Source organism: Heliconius melpomene, chromosome 18 (assembly GCF_056956725.1).
Source record: "Heliconius melpomene rosina isolate 202511_hmr_F chromosome 18, ASM5695672v1, whole genome shotgun sequence".
Lineage (NCBI taxonomy): Eukaryota > Metazoa > Arthropoda > Insecta > Lepidoptera > Nymphalidae > Heliconius > Heliconius melpomene.
Window position 1 is genome coordinate 53,984 of NC_140406.1, and position 22,858 is coordinate 76,841.

Here is a 22,858-nt window from a genome sequence, read left to right on the forward strand (position 1 = left end):
TAATTGTATTGTCACCAGAATCAAAGGCGTATACCAAATTTCAGATCAATCGGTTAACGGGAAGAGGGTTAAATTTCAATTACTAAATTTGACCCAAACAAATATACAAACAAATAAATAAACAAACGGGGTGAGCTAAATAAAACCGTTTAAAAAGCAGAACTGCCTTCCGAACCGGTGGTAGCTTTTTGCTTAGGGATATGTTCATACGACGATTCAAAAGTCCTTATAACAGTCTATTTGAATAAAGAATATTTTGAATTTGAATTTCAGTTAAAAATATTAAATGTACAGACAAAATATTTTTACTGTTTTATTATATATAGAGATAATAGTAATAAAAAACCGGACAAGCGCGCGTGGGTTCCGTACAGAAATTGGAGGTTTCGAGCTGTTTTTGAAATTCAGGCTTAACTTAGCCAGTGCCCTTTCATCTGATACTATCAACTTTAATACCAAATTTTGTCCCCCTTTTAAGGCGGTTATTTTTTTATGTTTACCACATATGTGTAGTTTTCAGATTTTTTAAATATATTTATTATATTATTTTCAGTTTTCAATAGAATTAATAAGAAAATATAAGCAAAAAGAATAATAAGTAGAGGCAAATTATTAGAAAAAAATATCTCTTCTTCTAAGGGGTTGTTTTTAGGGTTGAAAGTTTGTATGAAACTTCGTTACTACAAATGCTAGGAGTCTCAAATTTTGCATGGACGTCGCTTATAGGACGTAGGTACTCATGGAAACAGAAATTAATAATAACGTAGTTCACGCAGGCGAACCCGCGGGCGGGCCGCTAATATATAATAAATATTATGTCAAAAACCGTAACTAGATGGCGAAGTGGTCGAGTATTATAAGACATAATATAGAGACCTCCGTACAGAGAGCCTGGAGCCTGGAGCCTGGAGCCTGGAGCCTACCACGTCGCTGCGCGGACGCCGGCTCTCTCCATAGAGTGACCCAAATCTAAATGTGTCGCATATCGTACGTATGGCCGTTGGGCTCGATAAGCGCAGATAGCCGCCGTCAGCTGGATATTTGTTCATGATTACTGATAACTTCGATAAGATATTTCCTCGTCATTCGCACACAAACACTCATTGTGTCTGCCACAAGTGAAACATTTATTCGCGTGAACTCGTATCGGTGTCCACCACCGAGAAAGACATGGGGCGCGCGGGGCGCGTCGTGCCCACACTGCTGCTGCACGTGAACCTGCTCCTGACGGTGGGCCACTCTCCTGCTATCGCCGTGTAGATCGTTGTATTTAATAAGTGAGCATACCTTCGTGCGCAGCTGTTCGCGGGCGCCATGTTGACGACGGCGGCGCGCCTGAAGTGGGACCCGAGCGCGTACGTGGCAGCGCGCGAGCTGTTCCCGCGCGAGTACGAGGCGGCGGCGGCGGTGCTGCCGGCGCTGGGGGCCGGGCTGGCGCTGCTGGCGCACCTCGCGCTGTGCGCGCTGCGCTGCGGCCGGGGCGCCGTTAGACGCGCCTTGTTCATATCGGTTTGCAGTAAAAGAGACACTCTGTAACTGTAAGCGCGACGGTTGTGGGTTCACATTATGTCACATTCGGGATATAAAATACTTAATATTACTCGAACATTCAACGAAAATTTAAAGACGACCTTTCCGACATTTAGTGTTGAAAGGCGGTACTCATCATCATCATCACCTTTCATCTTGTTACCAGAGCAAGGAAATTAAAAAATTAAAATTTTCGTGTTTTATCATCACACAATCTCGGCTTTATCTATTATCATACACATAAACGGTGAAAAGTAAGGGTAGGTACGCACTTGTATAAAAATACTGTTTTATCAATTAGTCATTTTGTCGAACAAAATAGTTTAAAATGATGTAACTTTTCTACTTGTGAAGCGTTAAGGGAAGCTCGCCACACACCACGTATGTACAGACACCGAGCAGTTCCTATTTCGTTATAAGAATAGATATATATTGAAATTTATAGCTGAAGTTATCTTATTATGACGAATTAACTACGTAGGTATATTAGAAAAAATCATTTTATTAGTCTAAATCCAGATTAATCTCTTTTAATTTTATTATATATGAGTAAATTTTTACAATAGCAATCTAGATCTAGAAATGCAAATATGTATCCATCTTAGTACGGTGCGCTGATGCTGGTCCTGGTGTGGTGCGAGCTGGCGTGGGGCGCGTGGCTGGCGTGGCGCGTGCGGCGCTGGCTGCGCGGCAGCGAGGCGCAGGAGCTGCGGCACGCCCTCGCGCTCAGCGACCACCTGCACCCACTGCTGCAGCACCTGGCGCACTACCACCCGCTGCCCGAGAAGGTCAACCAGCTCATGAAGGTGAGTACGTCACGTTGGCCGCGGACCGCCGACTGTGAGTGCCGACTGACGGTGTGACGGTGTGCAGGAGGCGGAGGCGGATCTACCCCGCAACGTGCAGGTGGCGGCGTGCGCGAGCGGCGCGCTGGTGGCGCTGCAGCTGGCGGCGGCGACGCTGGCGCTGTGCTCGGGCCGCGCGGCGCGCCCCCACTCCCGCACGCTGAGCACGGCCACCACCACCACGCCGCTCAGGTACCGTACATATTGACATGTGTTTAATCAATAGTATTCAATAAGACTCATTTCAATATGAAGATAATAAAATTTAATAATAAAGAGTTCAAGACCTATAGTTTGGTGGAACATGTTATGGTTTTTTTTTATTATTTTTGTTACCTTTTCCAGCAATAGTACAGTAAATTAAACAATGTTTTTAAAATGAATCCATTGCAACTGCTCCGCAGTTCTCGCCGGCGTGACAGCGAGAGTGCGCCGCTGCGGGCAGTCTACAAGAACGGCCGCCTCGTGATGGTGTGACCGGGAGCCGGGGCCCCGAGGAGCCCGAGGCCCCCAAACGAACAAAGACTGAATGTGTCGAGTGCAGTTGACTAGAGATATTGATATGCATCACAAAATGTTAATATTATATATAATATTGAGACATGGGCAGTGAGCTACTGCAATCATCCGCCGAGCACAATGATGCAGGCAAATAAATTATTGTTAATTATTTTAAAGTTCATTATTAATAGTGTCTAAAATTTTTATGTATTTTTTTTAATTTCTATTTAATTTAGTCCAGGTTTACTCATACCCATGTTTTAAAATATAAAAAATAACTATAACAACAGAATAATTACAAAACAACTTTAAACTTACATATCTACTTATATTTATAGTAGTATAGTCTTAAATTGTGTCTCAAGTTTGAGAACAAGTTGGCTTTTGGGTACTTTTACATGTCAAGTACTTAAGCATTATTATTAGGTAAAAATTAAGAAAATAATTTATGGTACCTATATTTTATGATACTGTAAAATGGGGTGAATAAAAATATTTTTAAAGGTTTTAAATATGACAACAATCTTTATTATTGATTAGAAACAAATACAATTCGTTTCTTTTCATTTCAAATTTTATAAAATTGGACACTAAGTATATATAACAACATTGTATAATTATATTACACTATAATTACATTTGCAATTTTATAACATTTGTACTCATAATAACATCGTAAGAGGGTCGGTGTCTGTACTTGGAAGATATTAAAAAAAAATTTTATAGGGAACCTTTATTAACCTAATAGAACCCAAAACAATGATTTTTAAAATTTTTGTGTGTGATATGTTTATACATGTATGTTTGTCTATGTCCGTGTTCTGATAGACAAAACGCTGTTAAAAAAGTAAGGAGATAATTATAATATTATTTTTATTTTGATGCAAAAGAAAAAGCCAATGTCCAAGAATTCCCCTTTTACAATTACAATTAACTTTCGATGTTTCCATCCAATTTATGTTGTACATTTAGCGGCCCGCCCGCGGCTTCGCCCGCTTGAACTACAAGATTACTCATTTAATAAACAGAATTAACTGAGCGCTATAATGACTTCTAATGTGTTTACTTTAATATGTAAACTTCTAATATGATTTTTTTATTACATTATCGTAATTTCTATAAGGATTTTTGATTGTTTTGATACTTGATATTTATAATAATAAACATGGAGCATTAACACGTTTTTAAATGTGTTGATGTCACTGAATAGTTTAATTTCCTCGATCAGAAACAGCCTGAAATATTAAATTATTGATTTGGGTATGGAGGAGAATTGAGATCTGAGTATGGAGGAGAAAAAAATACAACGATTGAGGAATCTCATTTATGACGAAAAGTTTTAATAATGTTTTTCCTTGTAAGTATTACAGGAAAAGTAGGTATTACAACTACGTAGGCCATCTATTCATCATCAGTTCCACGTCATCAAATTGTACTTTCCGAAAGCAAACACACGAGTCTTTACAAAAAAATACCCAAATCAAATCGAATAATCCCATATCAAAATCGAATAAAAATAAATAATTGAGAACCTCCTCCTTGTTTTGAAGTCGGTTAAAAATACAGATTTATTACAAACACATATAGATATTTTATAAGTATAGATATGGATTGCTTTATATTCGTAGGCAAAGTAATGCCTTGAGTTCATTCAAATGACGATAACTTTATTTTTAATGAACCGATTTTGATAAAACAAACTTTAAATGTTATGCTGAGTTAAAACAAAGCAGTTGGTGAAAATTTTAAGTAAATCGATTCAGTATTTTCGGAGATAAACGTGATTATACATACAGACAAGAAATTAAAAAAATATATTTATGCTTTCTATTCTTCTTTTTAAGTGTCCCTCTATCCACATCAGTCATAAATAGTAAATGTACAGACAACATATCTTTACTGTTTTATTATGCTAATATCGGGGATAAAAATTATAGGAAGCATTAAAAATAAAAAGTCCAGTACAAAAATATCACTTTATTGCTCGATAGTCTCAAATATTAACAAGTAGGTAGCGCCACGTGGGCTCGACCTTATTGTCTAGTTCATCGGGAATGTCTTAAAGCTATTTGGCACCAGGTATCTCTCGACAACCGTTACGATTCGCAAGTGGAATTAACCTACTTACTATCTAATAATCAATAGTGATTTAGATAAAACGTTATTGTTTTTTAACAATTACAGTAATATACTTTAAAACTACTTTCGTTATATTAGACGAATCACAGAATAATGGAATGTAGCCGTGCGCGAGGCACGTCCGGCAGTCGCGGGACAGCTAGTAGCTACTATGAGAATAAATTCGCTAAACCTGAAAACTGATAACACTTTTCAAACACTACAATAGACGAGGAAGTCATTGAACACGACATCGGAGGACAGGCAACTCTTGCTCTGATATGATTCGACTTACTCACTAACTAAAGTATACATCACTTACAATATGGCAGTCTGTTCAGTGCATAGCCGTGCACGACTGTACATGTGCTCGGGGCCGGGTCACAGGTCTGCGCGCAGTATGAGCAGGGCGGGCGCTGCGGGCGCGCGCCGCGACGCCGCGAACTGCGCGTGCACGGCGCCCCAGCGCGCGTCGCGCGTGGAGTGCGCGCGCGCCGGCGCCGGAGGGGCGCGCGGCGGCCGCGCTGTCTCTTCCTGTGACGTAGTAAAATTACGTTTACATTAAAACTAAAGTACAATCGAGTGATCGTGGTTTACTACGATATTTTTAAGATATGTTCCACCACTTAGATATGTTTATAATTTATGGCACAGGTACATTAATTGCTAATTTATGCATAATATGTATCATTTTGGTCGGTGTCAATTGTCAATTATGGAACATAAAAGCGCCCTCAAAAAATAAACTTAATTTTTAATTAACTTATAATGTTCTAAAAATTCTTCAAAATATATAATAATAAGCTTATGCAGTAAAATATATATTTTATTTATTTTATATATAGCCTTATCACAAAATAACTCGTTAGAAGTTCGTGCTTTCACATGCTTATCGAGCTGGACCTTTTTGCCAACCATCGCTAACATCTCAAGAATTGATCTGTGCTCGGGGAACTGTGTATCTCAGCACTAGATTCCCTTGGCTTACCCTGCTATATATGATACAATACTTTTAAATAATTATCTTCATGAAAAAAATAACTAAAATCCGCGATAGTGACCTGCTAGAAAATCTTGTCAAGTATGGTGTACATGCGGAGATTGGCCTTCTTGCGCCAGCCGGGCTGCGGCGCGTCACTGTCGCTGTCCACGTCGCGCTTCTCGCACGCGCAGGTGCAGGGCTCCGCCTCCGGCTCCGGCGCCCCCACGCCTTCGCCCCCGCGCGCCGCCAATCGACGCGCCATCACGAACGCCGCTATCTGGCGGACGAACACCACGTCCATTTATTGTTATTATAGGCCTTTTAAATATCATACAAATTGATTTTAAAATAGATACATCTTAGATGTCACAACCATTCCATGAAATGAATCTTCTGTAAAATTGTCTTAACAAGATATTGAATCTGTCGCTCGATAACCGATACGTACCTGCAACACTATCCCCACGGCGGCGAACACGATGATCACGAACACGTTGTTGGGCGCCTCGCGCTCCACCTCCTGGAAACATGTCATGTTTATGACCGCATATTATACTTCCATTACGCAGCGCACGAGCATGTCTGTAATTGTCGTAAGCATACAAATAATTGACCTTTATAAGAAACCAGTAAATTACTCGTCGACGTTAAATTAGGACATAAAGCGCGCGCATTGTTGTCGCAATTGAGCCAATTGTGCTTCAATAGAGGTCATGAGATCGAACTCGTCCAACACCGCCAGCACCCTGCGCCTTATTAAATCTAGATATCCTAATATATAATTCTAATCTGGTACCTCTATCATGTCGTATATGGGCCTAGCGACGTCGTGGTAGTGTTCGATGGCGAGCAGCGCGGGCTTGATGTCGTGCAGCAGGTCCATGCCGCGGCGCACCAGCTCGGCCTGCGGCGCGTGCTGCCACCACTGCAGCAGCGAGGCCACCATCCAGGCTCCGTACGCAAGCTCACTCAGCGCCAGGCATGCCACGCCCGCCGCGTACGCGTGCAACGCGCCTCTGCACGCCTGGGCGGAGCGCTGCGCGGCGGCGGCAGCGAGGCTCACGAGCGCGGCCAACCACAGGCCAGCGGCCAGCACGTAGGCCGTGGACACGCGGTACTGCGGCGCGCACAAGAAGCGGAACCAGGTGTAGGTGCTGGGGTCCCAGGCCAGGCGCGCCGCCGTCGCCAGCAGCGCACCGCTGTACATCTGCGAACACACTTTACATTGAACCACTCGGTTGAACTTCATCACGAAGGCGCTATACAAATTATACAGGTTGGAAGTGTCAGCGCTCCTTTTACGGAAACTATAATATTATTATAGTTTCCGTAATAATATTATTTTCCATAAAATATTATTTTCCATAAAACATTTCCGTATATAATATTATTTTCCATAAAACATTTTTTCACTCTGTATCCTTTAGGTAGGCAGAGGAAGCACAGTGTTTAAATACTTCGCACTCTGCCCCAAATTTTGAAGGCATTGCGTTTTATGTGGCGGAACTCAACGCCGCGCTTTGCCTCGATATCGGAGCAAAGGAGTGAGAATGGAACTCACAAGCTGTTACGGTTACAGTCTGTACGTACCAACAATGCCAAACAATAATATTTAAGCCGAAGCAAAAATAAGAGACAATGTGTGACATATAGCGTGCTGTTGTCATCACCACTTTGAATGAAACCACAGTTTTGACTACTCTACAAAAACCTAATAAAATTAAAACAAAAGAGATTTCGCCAAAAAAAGAAAAAGTGATTTTTTTCAAACAAAATAATTAATAAAATTATCGTTATAAAATAAAAGGCCATTTGTTAAGGACGACGCACGCACACAAACCTATCCGCAGGAACATCGCCGCACACGCCTCATTCCGAAATCGAGTCGTAGGTATTGACGATAAAGTTCAAAGTTGTTTAACCTGTAGTAGTATTTTTGAGGTACTTACGTGTAGGTGTTTACGTTATTGGTAAGTGCGTCACACGCACGCAACAGATAGCAACGACGCGACTTGTGCCGGCGTGCGCACAACCGGCTCGTACATTACAATAAACAAACAGAGGCTGTCCGACTGTCGAGTGTCCGAAGTCCAACGAAAGAATGTTAAGTGTCTGACCGCAACAGTCTCCTTTTTGTTCCAGTTCCAATGTTTGCTGATATATAATAGTTGCGTCATACTCGCACACACCGTCGCCGCGGTGAAGTACGATCTTTGATGGACGCTCTTGCATCCTCCGATTAACACAATTCTTTTATAGTTTTTTTCACTTATTTCTAACCCCTTTAACACGAGTTCGCTAACAGTATAATAAATAATAAGCTTTACATATCAATGCTCCATGTTTATTATTATAAATATCAAGTATCAACATTGGTCGTATTTTTTAATTCAAAACAATCAAAAATCAATTCTGTTTATTAAATGAATAATCATATAGTTCAAGCAGGCGATGCCACGGGCGGGCCGCTAGTTTTAAATAAATATACAAATACTAAATTGTACAATTTTCGAAACCTTTTTCGGGATTTGAAATTTTACGTAGATCTCCTACCTATCAAGAGCCGATGACAATGCAATAAAATAAAAAAAAAACGGTCAAGTGCGAGTGAGACTCGGCCACCAAGGGTTCTGTACCAATTTTCGGATTGTAGGTTTGTAACTTACTTAAAGGACTTGTAACAATTACAAGTTTTAATAGACTCGTTTAAATAAAAAAAAGTATCTTAAAATAACAAATAAATAATAGTTTGAATAAAAATTTAATTTAGAATACTTATGCGAACCTTTATGCTAATACATACATACATACATACATAGCTTCACGCTTATCTCTAGCGGGGTAGTCAGAGAGAACGGAGCGCCAAACTCTACGCTCTGTACATACCTCTTTCGCCTCGTCTCTCCGTCGTCTTCGTCTCGTCATTCATGCCCTCCGGGGGATCCTCACGCTTTTTACGTGACCTTCCTCCAGTATCTTTGATAATATGTTTTCGAAGGTCAACAGAGGTCTCCCCCTACCACTCTTAACGCTTACTTTTCCATCATAGATCGTTTTTGCAATTCTTTCATCACTCATTCGTTCGACGTGCCCAAACCAGCTTAGCACGTTGTTCTTCATTCTCACCCTGACATCCTCGCTAGTACCTGCCATTCTGTGTATCTCTTCATTGCGGATTCGATCAGCTAAGCTGACTCGGCATATCCAATGAAGAGATCGCATCTTCACAGCATTCATCTTTCTTTCATTCTTCTTCTGTAATACCCACGTTTCGCTGCCGTATAACAACGTCCGGTAGGTACCAACACTGCATTGTATCGACCAATGCAGCTAAGGCTCCGTTAACCCTGTTACCGGCAGCAACACGCCATTCCACATCCATCTCGTATCTTCCATCTCTACTGAACATACTTCCCAAGTAATAATATCTTACCATTCACACTGACGTTGTCGTCAGTCAGTCCGTCCTCTCTTCATTTCTTTCAAATACCAGAATCTTGTCTTACTCGCATTCAGGCTTAGACCATTCTCTCACAGTGGTGAGCAATGCCCGCAACTCGCATTCTGCGCGCGGTGCTGCAATGAGCACTGCATCATCTGCGTACAGCAATTCACATTCAAGTCACCTACTTTCACTCCCATATCACTTTGCTTCTCTCCTTGGAGACAGCTATCCAAATATAAATTGAACAACCAACCTGACATGGCGCAACCTTGTTTAACACTGATGTCAAACCAATGTTAATACAATATTAGTATATGCTAGCTGCTTTGTGTGATCTTTGAAGTCGGTGCCAAGACCTAAAAAGCTGCTTAACGCCTTAAATTTTGTTTAGGGTTCGGCTTCAAACTTATCAGTGTCGGACGTTCGCCCTCGTATCTCTCAATTGTGTCAGAACTCGGAAGCGCCATAAACTAAAAATTAAACAAATAACTTTCGATTAGTACCTATTATGGTTTTACATTAAATTACAAGTCCGATGTTCATTAATTAACCGACATCTATAAAAGGAGGACGTTATCAATTCAACTGTATTTTTTTATGTTCATTATCTCAGAACTTTTGAACCGATTTTGATGATTCTTTTTTTTATTTGAAAGCTGGTGCTTCCCGTATGGTCCCATTTTAATTTGGGCGTTGCATTCTGGCAATCTTATCCATGAGGAACTCACGCGCGTGCGCGACAGTCAGGCAAAGACATATGAATCATCAATATATGTTACCCGCAATATGTCGGAAATAACTAGAATAAAATAAATGGAGCTTCCAGGAAATGTACGAAATAATCGATTATTACTGCCTACTACATACTTTGCCTAGGTATGTATAAAGTATCTGCTGTTCCACCGACAATACATTCCTACATATACGTATATTCGAGCTTAAACCTTTAACTAAGCACACCTAACCTGCTTTCAATTCGATTGCGTTATTACATAATATGAAATGCAGGCAAGTGCAGCCATTGACGAGGTATTGTATATAATACCGAATAATACGGACCGCCGATAACATATATACGATATACGCAGAGACGAGCGACGCACAGATGTTGTCATACCAAGAAACTGCGGTCGTTGACCCCGCGCGCACCGCCGCCCACTCGAGCAGTCGTGCTCCTCGGTGTGGAGAGCGCAGTCCTCGTCCAGGAGTCACGAGTCATGTCTTATGCCATATTACGCAATTCCTTTGATTAGAGGACCACTTAACCTGTACGTGTTGGCGTTGCCATAGCAACGCGTCACTTTACAAACTAAAGTGTAAATGTTGTCAATGACATGGTCATGAGTGTGTAATATTTTATTTATTGATTAAATGTAAAAATATTAGCGTTCTGCACTTCTACATATAAACTATATGTGTGCCAAATTTCGATCTCCTAAGGCTACATTCAGATGACAAGCGTTCAACGCGCGCTGAACGTGCGCTAAATTTTTGTATAGTATTCACATGACACGCGCTTGTCAGGCGTTGGCGTAGCTTCGGTTTCCATTTCAGGCGATTTCTGAACGAACTGATCCTTTCAAATGCGCATATCCGCGTCGAAAGCGCGCGCTCAACTGAACAGAAACATAGAAAACCAATGATATCAAAGCGCGCGTTGACGCGCGCTGACAACAGTCAACGCGCGCTTTATTAAAACCCGCGTTAGCATGTGTACGGCCTGAACAAAAAGTATGTAGTTGTAAACGCGCGTTGTCGAAACGCGCGTTGAACGCTTGTCATCTGAACGTAGCCTTAGTCCGCGCAATTTTCGTAATAAGGAGCCTAAAGCTTTTGCTTCACGTATTAATAATATGATAAACCCTATTGGAGCCATTTTATGTGCACATCATTTATTAAGCGCAGAAATTAGAATGTCTTATTCTAAGAAGAATTTAATGGTAACATTTATTTATTAATTACGTTTTGTGTTTCTGCAAACATTTTTTATAATTAATTACAAATACAATCCCTATAACTATAACGACAAGAAAAAGTTATTTAATTTTAAAAATGCATCAATATAAAATCATGAGATAACAAGAGATTACAAGTATTCCCTGCTCTTTGAAAAGCAGCCCAATCATTGATATAAAGTAGTACAAAAGCAGAAACAATTGTAGAGGATGTGACATTCAAAATATCTATTTATGTCGCTGAAAATACGGAAAAACATCAAATAATACTAAAACATTGCAATCTTGAATAGTGTACAAAATATGCCTGTATACCCTTTACGTGAGACTTTACTCCTGGTCCTGGTAGGCACACTGTCTTAACTATATATTAGACTAATAATCTTCAAAATTTCAGCTTTGCTAAAATAACGTAGGTCTGGCAGCTCTAGGATCGTGGGCTATAGTGCTTAAATGGGCTGTCGATTTATTAAAGCAGGGCGAGGGCGGCGGTGAGGGGGAGGGGTAATAAAATTAGTTGTAAATGATATCGTGATTTAGTTGTAAACGATTTCCTATTAGCTGAATGTTGAAGCCGCGCAAGTGGAGAATCCCCAAAAGATTACAATGTTTGGCTGAAGTTCGTGCGGGGTGCAGAGTGCAGGCCGGGCCCCGCTTCCTCCCCCCTTGTCAGATACTTTGCGGTTACGCCCGCATGATATATACGGCCAGGCTCGAGTCGGCCACCGAGGGTTCTGTGCCAACTTGAGGACTTTGTATACAAGAAAAAACAAATTAAAAATGGTGTAAAGGCGGCCTTATCGCCACAGGTGATCTCTTCTACGAAACCCTTACCATTAAAAATGATAAAATAAAATAAATAAAAACATATGGATACGGGTTGGTGTACAAAATATTATGTTAATATAATAAACTTGCTTATAGACCTACATGCTATAATATACATTAAAATTTACATGAATAGATATATCTATCTATATATATAAAAGGACTTGTCCTCACTGACTGAGGTAAGACGTACGCACAGCCGTAACCGCTCATGGTAGAAACGTGGAATTTGGACAGATGTTTACTTTCGTAACCTGGACATCCACTAAGAAGGGATTTTGAAAAATTTTAACCCTAAAGGGGTGAGATAGGGGTTGAAAGTTTGTATGGAAAAAAATTTAAATCGGCACCGATTTTTATAAAATTTTAAATTTAGATTTTTGATAGTATTTAATTGAACACGTGTTTCATCGTTTTATAGAATTTCTCCCCTAAGGGTGCAAATAAAGGGTTGAAAGTTTGTTTGGAAAAATCTTTAAATCGCCACCGATTTTTATAAAATTTGAAATTTAGACTCTTAAAAATATTTAATTGAACATGTGTTTTATGGTTTTCTAGAGTTTACCCCCAAAATAAGCAAGCGAAGCTGCGCGCGTCCGCTAGTAATATATAAAAATAATAATAATATATTTGTACATGAAAGATGGCACTATCGACATCTGTCGGGGGTGTCTCGTCTCACCGACCTGGGGAGTCCCTCCGACATATTGTCTCTGGTTGTTCTCATCTTGCTAATGGTGAGTATTTGCATCAGCAGCTTGCTCTTTAATATGGCCAATATATTGTAGGTGCCTTACTACAGGTACAATCACATGCTTCTCATCATCGCTTAGCTGTTGGATCAAGAACCGGATGTGAAGGCAGTTTTACTTGAGACGGCGCGTATTGTGCGGACGTTCCTCTCTCTGGAGCCCTAGCCACCGATGGCTTGGACCCTTGTTGCGCCGTCGGAAGAGTGTTTTTTATATTTGAACTGTAACATCTTATTTCAACTGTAGATCTACAGGACACTATAGATTTAGATTACGCGGTGAATTTCATACAAAATATCTCTACGCAGTCTGAAATAAAATAGTCTTGACAGACCGACAACATAAGGAGAGTTGACTAAGGAACCCTTACCGTTTATCTCCTTTCGAGGTACAGAAAAATGGCTTGATTATTTTAGTCTGATTGTGCATTAAATACATCGTAATTTAACTGTTTTGGGGATTTGATTATCGTATGTAATATCTGTCGAGGTAAACCGTAAGTAAAACTAAATTATATACGAATACTGCTCCACACAGCTGTAGTGGACACACGCCGGTTGTTCGTAGCTGTGTTTGTTTAACATACGAGTATATGTGTGTTACATAGACAAAGATGATATGATAGAAGGTATGCTCTCCTGCTATATCAATACATTTAAAATGGGAATCCATGCACGGAATCATAGTTTATTCAAGCACTGTATAAAATATTTATTTAGGGTAAATTATAAATAGTGTCAAAGTTGGAAATGGTCCATTTCCCCAATCAATAACCTTCACAACTTGTTGCACGCCGCGCGGGGCCCCGGGCCGGGCCGCCGCCGCCCGCCCCTTTACGCCGACGTTACGCTGTATCCCGCACAATGTAGGTTTTGCGAACTGAGTGGCGGAACTCAACGCCGCGCTTTACTTTGAGTACCCACAACCAGATGTTACAATGAAGCAAAAGCGATACATACGAGTAAGGGCTCATATCTTTTGACTGCGTTGTATTATAAGCTTGATTTCTGTGCTGCAAGGAATTGTAAAACGGAATATCTTATATTAATTTCAGATTACAAGAAAAACTGATCCTATAAGTGTTCCGTTTTTTTTCCTTTTGAGGTACAAAACTCTAAAGCTGAATTAATTATTTCAGTTTGGTTACGCATTAAATAAATCATAATTTAAGTGTTTTTGCAATTGATTTAATTTGAGTATTTAATAGAAAAATGTTTAGTTATATCACATCTGTCTAGGACAGACGCAGTCCGCAACAATTCCGGGTTGTGCTCTACAAGTGTACGTATCGCGGCGTCAACTTACATACATATATTACAGGATAATGTACTGGAGTATTGTTCCTCTTAATAAGATCTACAAAAAAAGTCAGCGACAGCATATTCGTATCTTTTAAGAATAACGTGTAGTGATCATTTTTCTGTCTAAAAATTGTAATTTCAATATATTTATTATTGTGAGAGATATTTTTCCATAATGGTATTAATCCTTATCCTTTAATAGACTGGGATCCGACCGTTGAATCCTGCATAAACGAGTTTTCTTAATTAAACCTATATTAATGAATAATACGTGATTAGTAGAACAGATTACACCTGGGTTGCCTGGAAGAATCCTGCCGCAATCACCTTTAATTACATTTTTTCGTAACTCGTTTTTGGAGAAAATTGCACCCATACGTTTTTTATATGAATCGCACATCATTTGAAAGATAATCGCATAAGGAATTGGAAAATTAAGGGTTGCCAGCTCTCAGTCTGCCGCAAGTCTGGGGTTGCCTGGTTTAAACATGTCACTAAATGTTAATAATTTGCACTCATGTGTTTTTTTAATGAATTATATATCAAATTAAAGCTTATTTTTTTCTGAACACTATAAAACAGGGTTGCCTGGAAAATTCCTGCCGCAAACAGGGGTTGCCAGCGTTTGAAATATTTTATTCCGGTTCCGTTTGACTATGAGAATAGACGATGAAATGCGCGGTCTGCCTTATGTTTTAAAGTAAAATATTATATAAAAGAAGGTCAATCTTAAAATCAATGTTTATTCTAATTGTTCACCTGTTAAATGATGATTTTAATCATATTAAGTACACGCAGAAAACTATTTAAAGATCATAGGGCAGAAGAAATCATCCTTATTGTTCAAGTAAAATAATGAATCTATAATATTGAGTCTTTGCAAAATCTATTTTCTAAATACTAACATTTATTTATTAATTTAAATTACCATTTTGAAACAATTAAATTATCTAATTAAATAAATGTTTACAAATATCGATCTTCTATAAACTATTAATATACATACATATACATCATGTTCCCTTAATATAATGAAGGGTGACCATTATTGCGGATATTTTTTTTATTAATTATATTGAAAAATACATTTCAATGAACTCTCTCTCTCTCTCTCTTCGTCCTCTACTTGTTTGATTTGATTTGATTTTTTCTCACGCAATTTTTAATAATTTGCATAGGAAAGAAATATATATAATAGAATTATAATAAACAAAACTAAGTTAGCAAAATAAATTCGAAGAAAATCCGACAGTAATGCCGACTGATAAACGCTATTTATGGTTTATGACCAAGAGTCGGCAAATATCAATTAGTTGGCTATTTTTTACTATAGATAAACATTTTTCGGCGCGATACAAAGCAAACCAAATGCAATAAAATTATTTTCGAAGATGTATTGTTTCTAAATGCAATAAAAGTGCAGATGGCCAAATGAGTTGTTTTTGAGCATATTACTTAGTTACTTACCTTTCCTTTTGGAGTAAAGACGTTTTTACTTGACAAAAATGAAGATGTGAAAATGTGATAGAATTTAATAAGGAATCTTTCCAAAAGTGTAAAATTATGTTATTGATTCGCCAAAAAATAAATTTTAAATACAGTGACATTTTTTTAAATAGTGACACAATGCACAGTTATCATTTACAGTGTTACAAAAAGTTCATTGTTTAAAAACAAAAATATAAAGAAGTATTTTTTAATTATTTTCTAATGCAAAACGTAAGTATACTTTAATGTTTAATATTATATAGTTTAATAAAATGTGACAATTGTGGCCATGGGAATTGCCTCAGTTTTGATTACACTAAGTTAGGGACGTGAGTGAGTGATTACGCTTTATTATAATTATAAGAACAATTCTTTCAGACCTAAATGCCTTAAAAACTATCAGCATAGACGGACAAGTTGTTGCTAGCGACATTTTTTTATCTATATTTTTTAATAGTTTTTATTAGTTGAATAGTTTTCATTTACTTTGCAAAAACGTAAATATTCGTACCAAAAAGATGGGCGCCATAGTTCTTTCTACGGATACGGACGGCGTTGTCAAATCAAACAAGCAGAGGGCGAAGAGAGAGAGAGATTGTTTATTGAAATGTAATTTTCCATATTTTCTTAATAAAAAAATATCCGCAATAATTGTCACCTTTCATTATATTAAGGAAACATGTTGTAATTATTACCTTATAGTAGATCGATATTTGTAAACATTTACTTAATTGAGTTGTTTTGAAAGGGTTATTTAAATTAATAAATAAATATTAGTATTTAGAAAATAGATTTTGCAAAGACTCAATATTATAGATTCATTATTTTACTTGAAAAATAAGGATGATTTCTTCTGCCCTATGATCTTTAAATAGTTTTCTGCGTGTACTTAATATGATTAAAATCATCATTTAACAGGTGAACAATTAGAATAAACATTGATTTTAAGATTGACCTTCTATTATATAATATTTTACTTTAAAACATAAGGCAGACCGCGCATTTCATCGTCTATTCTCATAGTCAAACGGAACCGGAATAAAATATTTCAAACGCTGGCAACCCCTGTTTGCGGCAGGAATTTTCCAGGCAACCCTGTTTTATAGTGTTCAGAAAAAAATAAGCTTTAATTTGATATATAATTCATTAAAAAAACACATGAGTGCAAATTATTAACATTTAGTGACATGTTTAAACCAGGCAACCCTAGACTTGCGGCAGACTGAGAGCTGGCAACCCTTAATTTTCCAATTCCTTATGCGATTATCTTTCAAATGATGTGCGATTCATATAAAAAACGTATGGGTGCAATTTTCTCCAAAAACGAGTTACGAAAAAATGTAATTAAAGGTGATTGCGGCAGGATTCTTCCAGGCAACCCAGGTGTAATCTGTTCTACTAATCACGTATTATTCATTAATATAGGTTTAATTAAGAAAACTCGTTTATGCAGGATTCAACGGTCGGATCCCAGGGTATAAAATACTTTATTAATTTTCTACGTTAAACGAAGATAAAATTTGCTTTTTACACTATTTCGAAATTGCGAATAGTTTTAGAGAAAAACGCATTTAATTGTTGACACATCCCGCCGTTGACACATCAGCTGTACGTTACTCAAGTTTCACTTATCCCTTACTCTCAGCATATAAATAAGTATATTAGTTACGTTGGCCATTTAATGTAGATCAACTACTACTGTAGGGCTAACAGCATAAACCACAAGATCGAAAAAAAAATTAAGATGCGTTTGCACGATAATTGGAGTTGAATGTAGTATTTCAACGCGATATATTTGGTTTCATTTTCTTTCGTTTAAGTTTTCTGTTGTTTGTGTTATTTATTTAAGTGTGTTTTTTTTAAAACAATTGGAAAATCCTTATTGGAACAACGAAAATGCGGGTTGCATTAGGGTTTATTTAATTTTCACATCATCTTAAATGCTTTGCAAACATACATTATATGAATAATTCAGTAGTTAAAGCGGTCGAAGCCACGAGCGGATCGCTAGTAAACAATACAAATAATACTTTACAAACAATATCAAACATGAAATATTGAAAACTAAAGATCTGTTCTGGGTTCTAACATTTATTTTCAAATATCTTCCAAGTCCAGACACCGACGAGGCCAGGCTCGTACAGCTGATAAAGGGGCGCATGTCGTATCTCATCACTATTATTTATTACTAGTGGACCCGGACGCGGCTACGCCTGCTTAAACTATTAGAATATTTATTAAATATATTATTTTCAGTTTTCAATAGAATTGGTCAGAAAATATAAGCTTAAATAATCAAAAAGAATAATAAGTAGAGACATATTATTAGAAAAAATATCTGAGAAATTGAAAACCAACATAAGAAGTAAAAGTAACTAAAGGATATTCTTAATATAAGAAAAAATACCTAGAACCCGTACCTAAAAGGATACTTTTTGCCAGCAATATCACATAAAATAAAAAGAAAACCAAAGTGTATTTTAAATTAAATATAACAGCTATATAATAAAGTTCGAAAATGTATGAAAATTTATAAAACCATCAACTTCATCTGCCCGTTCGCGTTGGTCATAGGTAAGGCTAGGTCATTTGGAATCAGTGACATCTCCTTAAGTATTTATTAGAATGTTATACAGTAAACTATAATTTCAATCTAGATAAAATGCTAAAAGTGACTATTATATTTATTTTCATAAGGATGAATATCAAAACGTCGCGGTAGCGGTCGCGTAGCAACGACGGTTGTTATTAACATGGCAGAATAAATTGCATGTCAAATTAGAAAGTACTTTAAAATATATTAGTTTATATGTGTAATGTAATGTTATATAGCCTATAGCACTTCTGAAGAATGCAACTTTCATACAAAACAAAAACATAGTAAATCAGACCAGTAGATCCAGAGATCTTATCGTTCAAACAAACAAACAAACAAACAAACAAACTCTTCCGCTTTATTATATTAGTATAGATAAATTATTAACTAATGTATAATAACTACATAATTTAACGCTGTATCCCGCCACGCTATGCCTCGACACGAGACGAAAGAAAATGGAAATATAAATGTAAATAAATATATAATTTTGTCGAGTGGGCCACACTCTCGGCCTCGCGAACGTCAGGGGAGGCTTACGTCCAGGAGTGGACTTTAAAAGGCTGACAGATGGATTCCTTTTTACGTTTATTTTCATAAAACGTATATTACAATAGAATAAATAACTTACTAGCAGGTCGACGCTTCATTTTATTAAAACTACTAATGAATTTAAATGAAAATTAGTAGTTTATGTATAATTTCGGTCTCGGTTGGCGCGATACTGAGTTACATTTTAGACTAATATTCATATAGATGACGTTGTTACTGAGGTGTCGATAATAATTACCCATCGAGTAAGTGCGAGTCGGACTCCCCTCTCAGGGTTCCTTAGCAACTTCAGATTTGTGTGTCAACGAGTGACAATTATAATTTGTAATAACTTTTATCCGTAATGTATAACTACATATAATTGTTGTACTACAACTTTTTAGTTCTCATTAAATTTCATAATTATATTTTCCTTTATTTATATTGTAAGTTCTTACTTCGTGTCAAATTTCATAACTATAGGTGTATGGTACATCCAGGCAATCCAGGGGTCAGGGAGGACGGAGCGCCAAACGCTACGGTCTCTGCATACTTCTTTCTGCGCGCCTAAACCAGCTGAGCACGTTCTTCTTCGTTCTCACCGTGACGTCCTCGCTAGTTCCTGCCATTCGGTGTATCTCTTCATTGTGGATTCAATCAACTAAGATGGCTCCGCATATTCTACAAAGAGATCGCATCTCCACAGCATTCATTTTTTAAATTATTTTGCTGTAATATCTACGTTTCGCTACCGTATAACACGTCGGTACCGACTAATGATGTTTCGCTCAGGTCGGACTGTTCCGGTACAGGAACAAGTCATGGCAAGTTCTAAAACTATTTTATTCCGAATTGTGTTGCGTATGCCTAATAGACGTGATAGAACGATGTGTCTTTACATCAAGTCCTCTTTGCCGATCCTGGTCTACTAATGAAGTTAAAAAATAGCTAATCAATGCAGCCAAGGCACCGGTAACCCTCTACTGTACCTAATATCACTATCACCATCCAATAACAGTTTTATGATATAATGTATGACAGTAGTCACATGTATGTAAGACAAACTTGGCACCACGCTGCTCCTCAACCAGTACCAGTTCCAGTTGCCAGTACCAGTATCGGTGCTCACCAGTGTCGGAGTAACGTCCGCCCGTCGCGCTTAGCTTGGTATAATATACGAGTATATATATTTTGTGTTCTACTTCTTGTAACCAGTTCAATGTCATACTTGTTTTTGGTGAGACAGTTGTTTCTTTAAGCAATATCATATTTATTTATATGTATAAAGCTTTTTCGTTTTTAATCGAGGTACTGACAGACGAGGTAGGTTAGTGCCGTGCCGTCACTAACAAAAATAACTTTAAAAATTGTTCAAAGAAGCGTTACAGGCCCTCCCTCGTCGTACAACCAATAAACCACATCACGAGATGCTATTCGTGTGACAATAATAAAGCGAGTACTCATTTATTACTTTAATTTGTAGTGCACTTCAAATAGCGCATTTATGATATGAATCACATTTCCACGTAGCAGTGGAGGCGGCCGTGCTGACGGGTCCCGGGGTCCTCCCCCCACGACCGCCTGCAGCATCTCGCAGGTAGGCCCCGGCCCCGGCCCCGGCCTCGATGGGAGCTTCGACTTTTTGTTATTATTTATATTATGAACTGGTTTCTTACATCCGCACCACGTGTTTAGATCATTGCCAGTGATTTAATACCGAGTTAAGCGTAAATTATGCAATATACATTTCCTATTGCAAATAGATTATAATAAAATCGATTCATATATACTTAACTAATAATTATATACATTTAATACTATTTATATGATACATAAATGACAGTGCTCAAATGTTTGCTGACATCATGTAATCGTAATTCTTGAAAAACGAGACGAGTTTTATTATTTGACGGATAAGACAGACGAGCCCCGCTCCCGGCCGGCCAGCTGTGGCCCAAGATATTGACAACATTTTGAAGTTTTAATTGATGTTTTGGCGTTTGAACAAGAGAGTAGTTTATGAGGGGACTTACCGCGAAGGCAATGTTGATGAAGATGAATAGTTTATCTGCGGCGCAGAGTCCGCGGGCGCACCCCATGGCGGCTGCGGTCGGCGTCACCGGGGCTCGAGCGCGCACATGGACGCGCACTGCACTCGCGCACGACTGCCTCGCAACGCGCCTCGTAAGGCACTGCCGCCGAGCGCGCGTTACGCCGCACGCGTCACGAGGGGCGCGCGGGGGCGTGGCTCCTCCCTCAAGTACAACTTGAACTTTAACATGTAAATACTAAATAGTAGCCGAGGACTTTCGCACGTTATCAAGGTCTTCCCAAGAAGGCGGCGAGCTCCTCTAACACGTCAGACGTCACTAACATGCAGAAACACTTGGGTAGACTTTACCGACTGGTTGGCTGTTGCTCGCGTCAGTGAACACAGAAATTCAAAAGAGCTCTAGCAGCTTATTTTATACTAGCGACCCGCTCGCGATTTCGCCCACTTGTACTACAGAATTATTAAATTACTCATATGAATTACTTTTGAGATAAACATAAATATAAGTATTAAAATAACAGGCACTTTTAAAAGCTTTTATTTAAGTCGCAATGTATGTACCTATCAAACGCACAACTGTGCTGTACTTGAGTAGTTTCGCTCGCGTTTGTTGGTTACTCAAAATATAATAATGTATGTATTTTGTTGTAGTCTGTCTACTAATGACTTTGTTTTCTCATTCAAGCCACCAGCCGGGCCCTCTCCCGCCCAGCAGGGGTGATGCTCTCCTGCTCTCCTGCTCTCCTGCTCTCCTGGTATACATGTCCCGCATGACTCCCTGAAGTGACGTCGTTCGTTCCCAAACCGCAGCGTGAGATGATGATCATGTGTGTCATAAACAGTTAAATTGCAATTGTTTCCATTTTTTGAGGTTTTCCTGTAGAAAGGGATGCCAGGAGGTAAAACTCTTGGAAAATACAGAATTGATTACTTTACTGAAAATGTTGTTCCCAAATCGAAACAATTTAAACTTTTATTATGTTATATTTTAAGTTACTTATATTTTAAACTCAAGGACATACCAAATAGGTCGAGATCCCATCGCTTAAATCTGCAGGGATCTGTTTTTTAATTAGCCTGCCTAGAAGAATCCTGCCTGAAAAACATCTCATTTGGCCATCTGCACTTTTATTGCATTTAGAAAGAATATATCTTCAAAAATAATTTTATTGCATTTGGTTTGTTTTGTATCGCGCCGCAAAATGTTTATCTATAGTAAAACGTAGCCAACTAATTGGTATTTGCCGACTTCTGGCCATAAACCGTAAATAGCGTTTATTTGTCGGCATTACTGTCGGATTTCCTTCGAATTTATTTTTGCTAAAGTAAGTTTTGATTATTATAAATTCATTATATTGTTAGCGTACTCGTGTAAATGCGGGTAGATTCAGGTGAAAAAGACAATAAAAGCAGTGGAATTGTGTCAAACGGGAACAGTTGCTTGTAGGCGGAAGCCCTGATTGGAAGGTATCTAGTGTATAGTGTTGTTCTTGTGTGATACATGTCACTTATTGTAATTACGTGGAACCTCTGTCCGAGCACGTTAAAAACATATTGTTCAGTAGTGGTTTCAATATGGAAATAATAAAACGAGCAGCGTCACGTTCTGTTTAAATGATGTGAAGCTTGGAGCAGTGCCGTGGGCTGTCACTAACACTCGCCTTTCACTGCTCCAGCCCAGTATAATCACAAATAGGTCTTAACCACATTCGTAATCACAATATTAATTGATTAGGTACATAATCAATTATCCGAATGGAGTAGTGCATCTGACCACACCAGAGCCTCAACTCTAAGTAGATAATTATAAATAAGTCTTAACTACATTTATAATTAAGATAGTCGAGGTTAGCCAGCGGTGGAGCACGAGTAGTGCTCCGAGCCGTGGTAGAGCCTCGACCGAGGCCTCTTTAGGACTTTGTGACCAGCGCGA

The 22,858-nt window shown here is 38.5% G+C and overlaps 2 protein-coding genes across 3 annotated transcripts; one reads left to right on the forward strand and one right to left on the reverse strand.

Moving 5' to 3' along the window:
• Window positions 1-1,070: 1,070 nt before the first annotated feature.
• On the forward strand, window positions 1,071-3,078 carry LOC146529065 (uncharacterized). Its single transcript, XM_085201587.1, has 5 exons — window positions 1,071-1,230; window positions 1,300-1,509; window positions 2,136-2,336; window positions 2,404-2,567; window positions 2,780-3,078. The coding sequence occupies exons 1-5, from the start codon at window positions 1,171-1,173 to the stop codon at window positions 2,850-2,852; spliced, it is 708 nt and encodes a 235-aa protein (XP_085057713.1). The 5' UTR covers window positions 1,071-1,170; the 3' UTR covers window positions 2,853-3,078.
• A 1,760-nt stretch (window positions 3,079-4,838) lies between these two features.
• LOC146529066 (uncharacterized) lies at window positions 4,839-21,297 on the reverse strand. 2 transcript variants are annotated; one of them, XM_085201584.1, is made up of 5 exons: window positions 20,906-21,297; window positions 6,773-7,183; window positions 6,425-6,496; window positions 6,056-6,253; window positions 4,839-5,528 (listed from the first exon to the last, which is right to left on the reverse strand). In XM_085201584.1, the coding sequence occupies exons 1-4, from the start codon at window positions 20,969-20,971 to the stop codon at window positions 6,059-6,061; spliced, it is 744 nt and encodes a 247-aa protein (XP_085057710.1). In that variant the 5' UTR covers window positions 20,972-21,297; the 3' UTR covers window positions 4,839-5,528; window positions 6,056-6,058. The 2 variants fall into 2 exon arrangements, with proteins under 2 accessions (XP_085057710.1, XP_085057711.1); XM_085201585.1 differs by lacking the exon at window positions 20,906-21,297 and adding an exon at window positions 7,926-8,056.
• Window positions 21,298-22,858: the final 1,561 nt, after the last annotated feature.

Coding starts and splice junctions, on each gene's coding strand:
- LOC146529065 (XM_085201587.1), top strand. CDS start 1,171: ATGGGGCGCGCGGGGCGCGTCGTGCCCACACTGCTGCTGCACGTGAAC. Junction 1,231..1,299: donor ACGTGAACCTGCTCCTGACG/GTGGGCCACTCT, acceptor CTTCGTGCGCAG/CTGTTCGCGGGCGCCATGTT. Junction 1,510..2,135: donor GACGCGCCTTGTTCATATCG/GTTTGCAGTAAA, acceptor TATCCATCTTAG/TACGGTGCGCTGATGCTGGT.
- LOC146529066 (XM_085201584.1), bottom strand. CDS start 20,971: ATGGGGTGCGCCCGCGGACTCTGCGCCGCAGATAAACTATTCATCTTC. Junction 6,497..6,772: donor CCATATACGACATGATAGAG/GTACCAGATTAG, acceptor ACATGTTTCCAG/GAGGTGGAGCGCGAGGCGCC. Junction 6,254..6,424: donor CCGTGGGGATAGTGTTGCAG/GTACGTATCGGT, acceptor TTCGTCCGCCAG/ATAGCGGCGTTCGTGATGGC.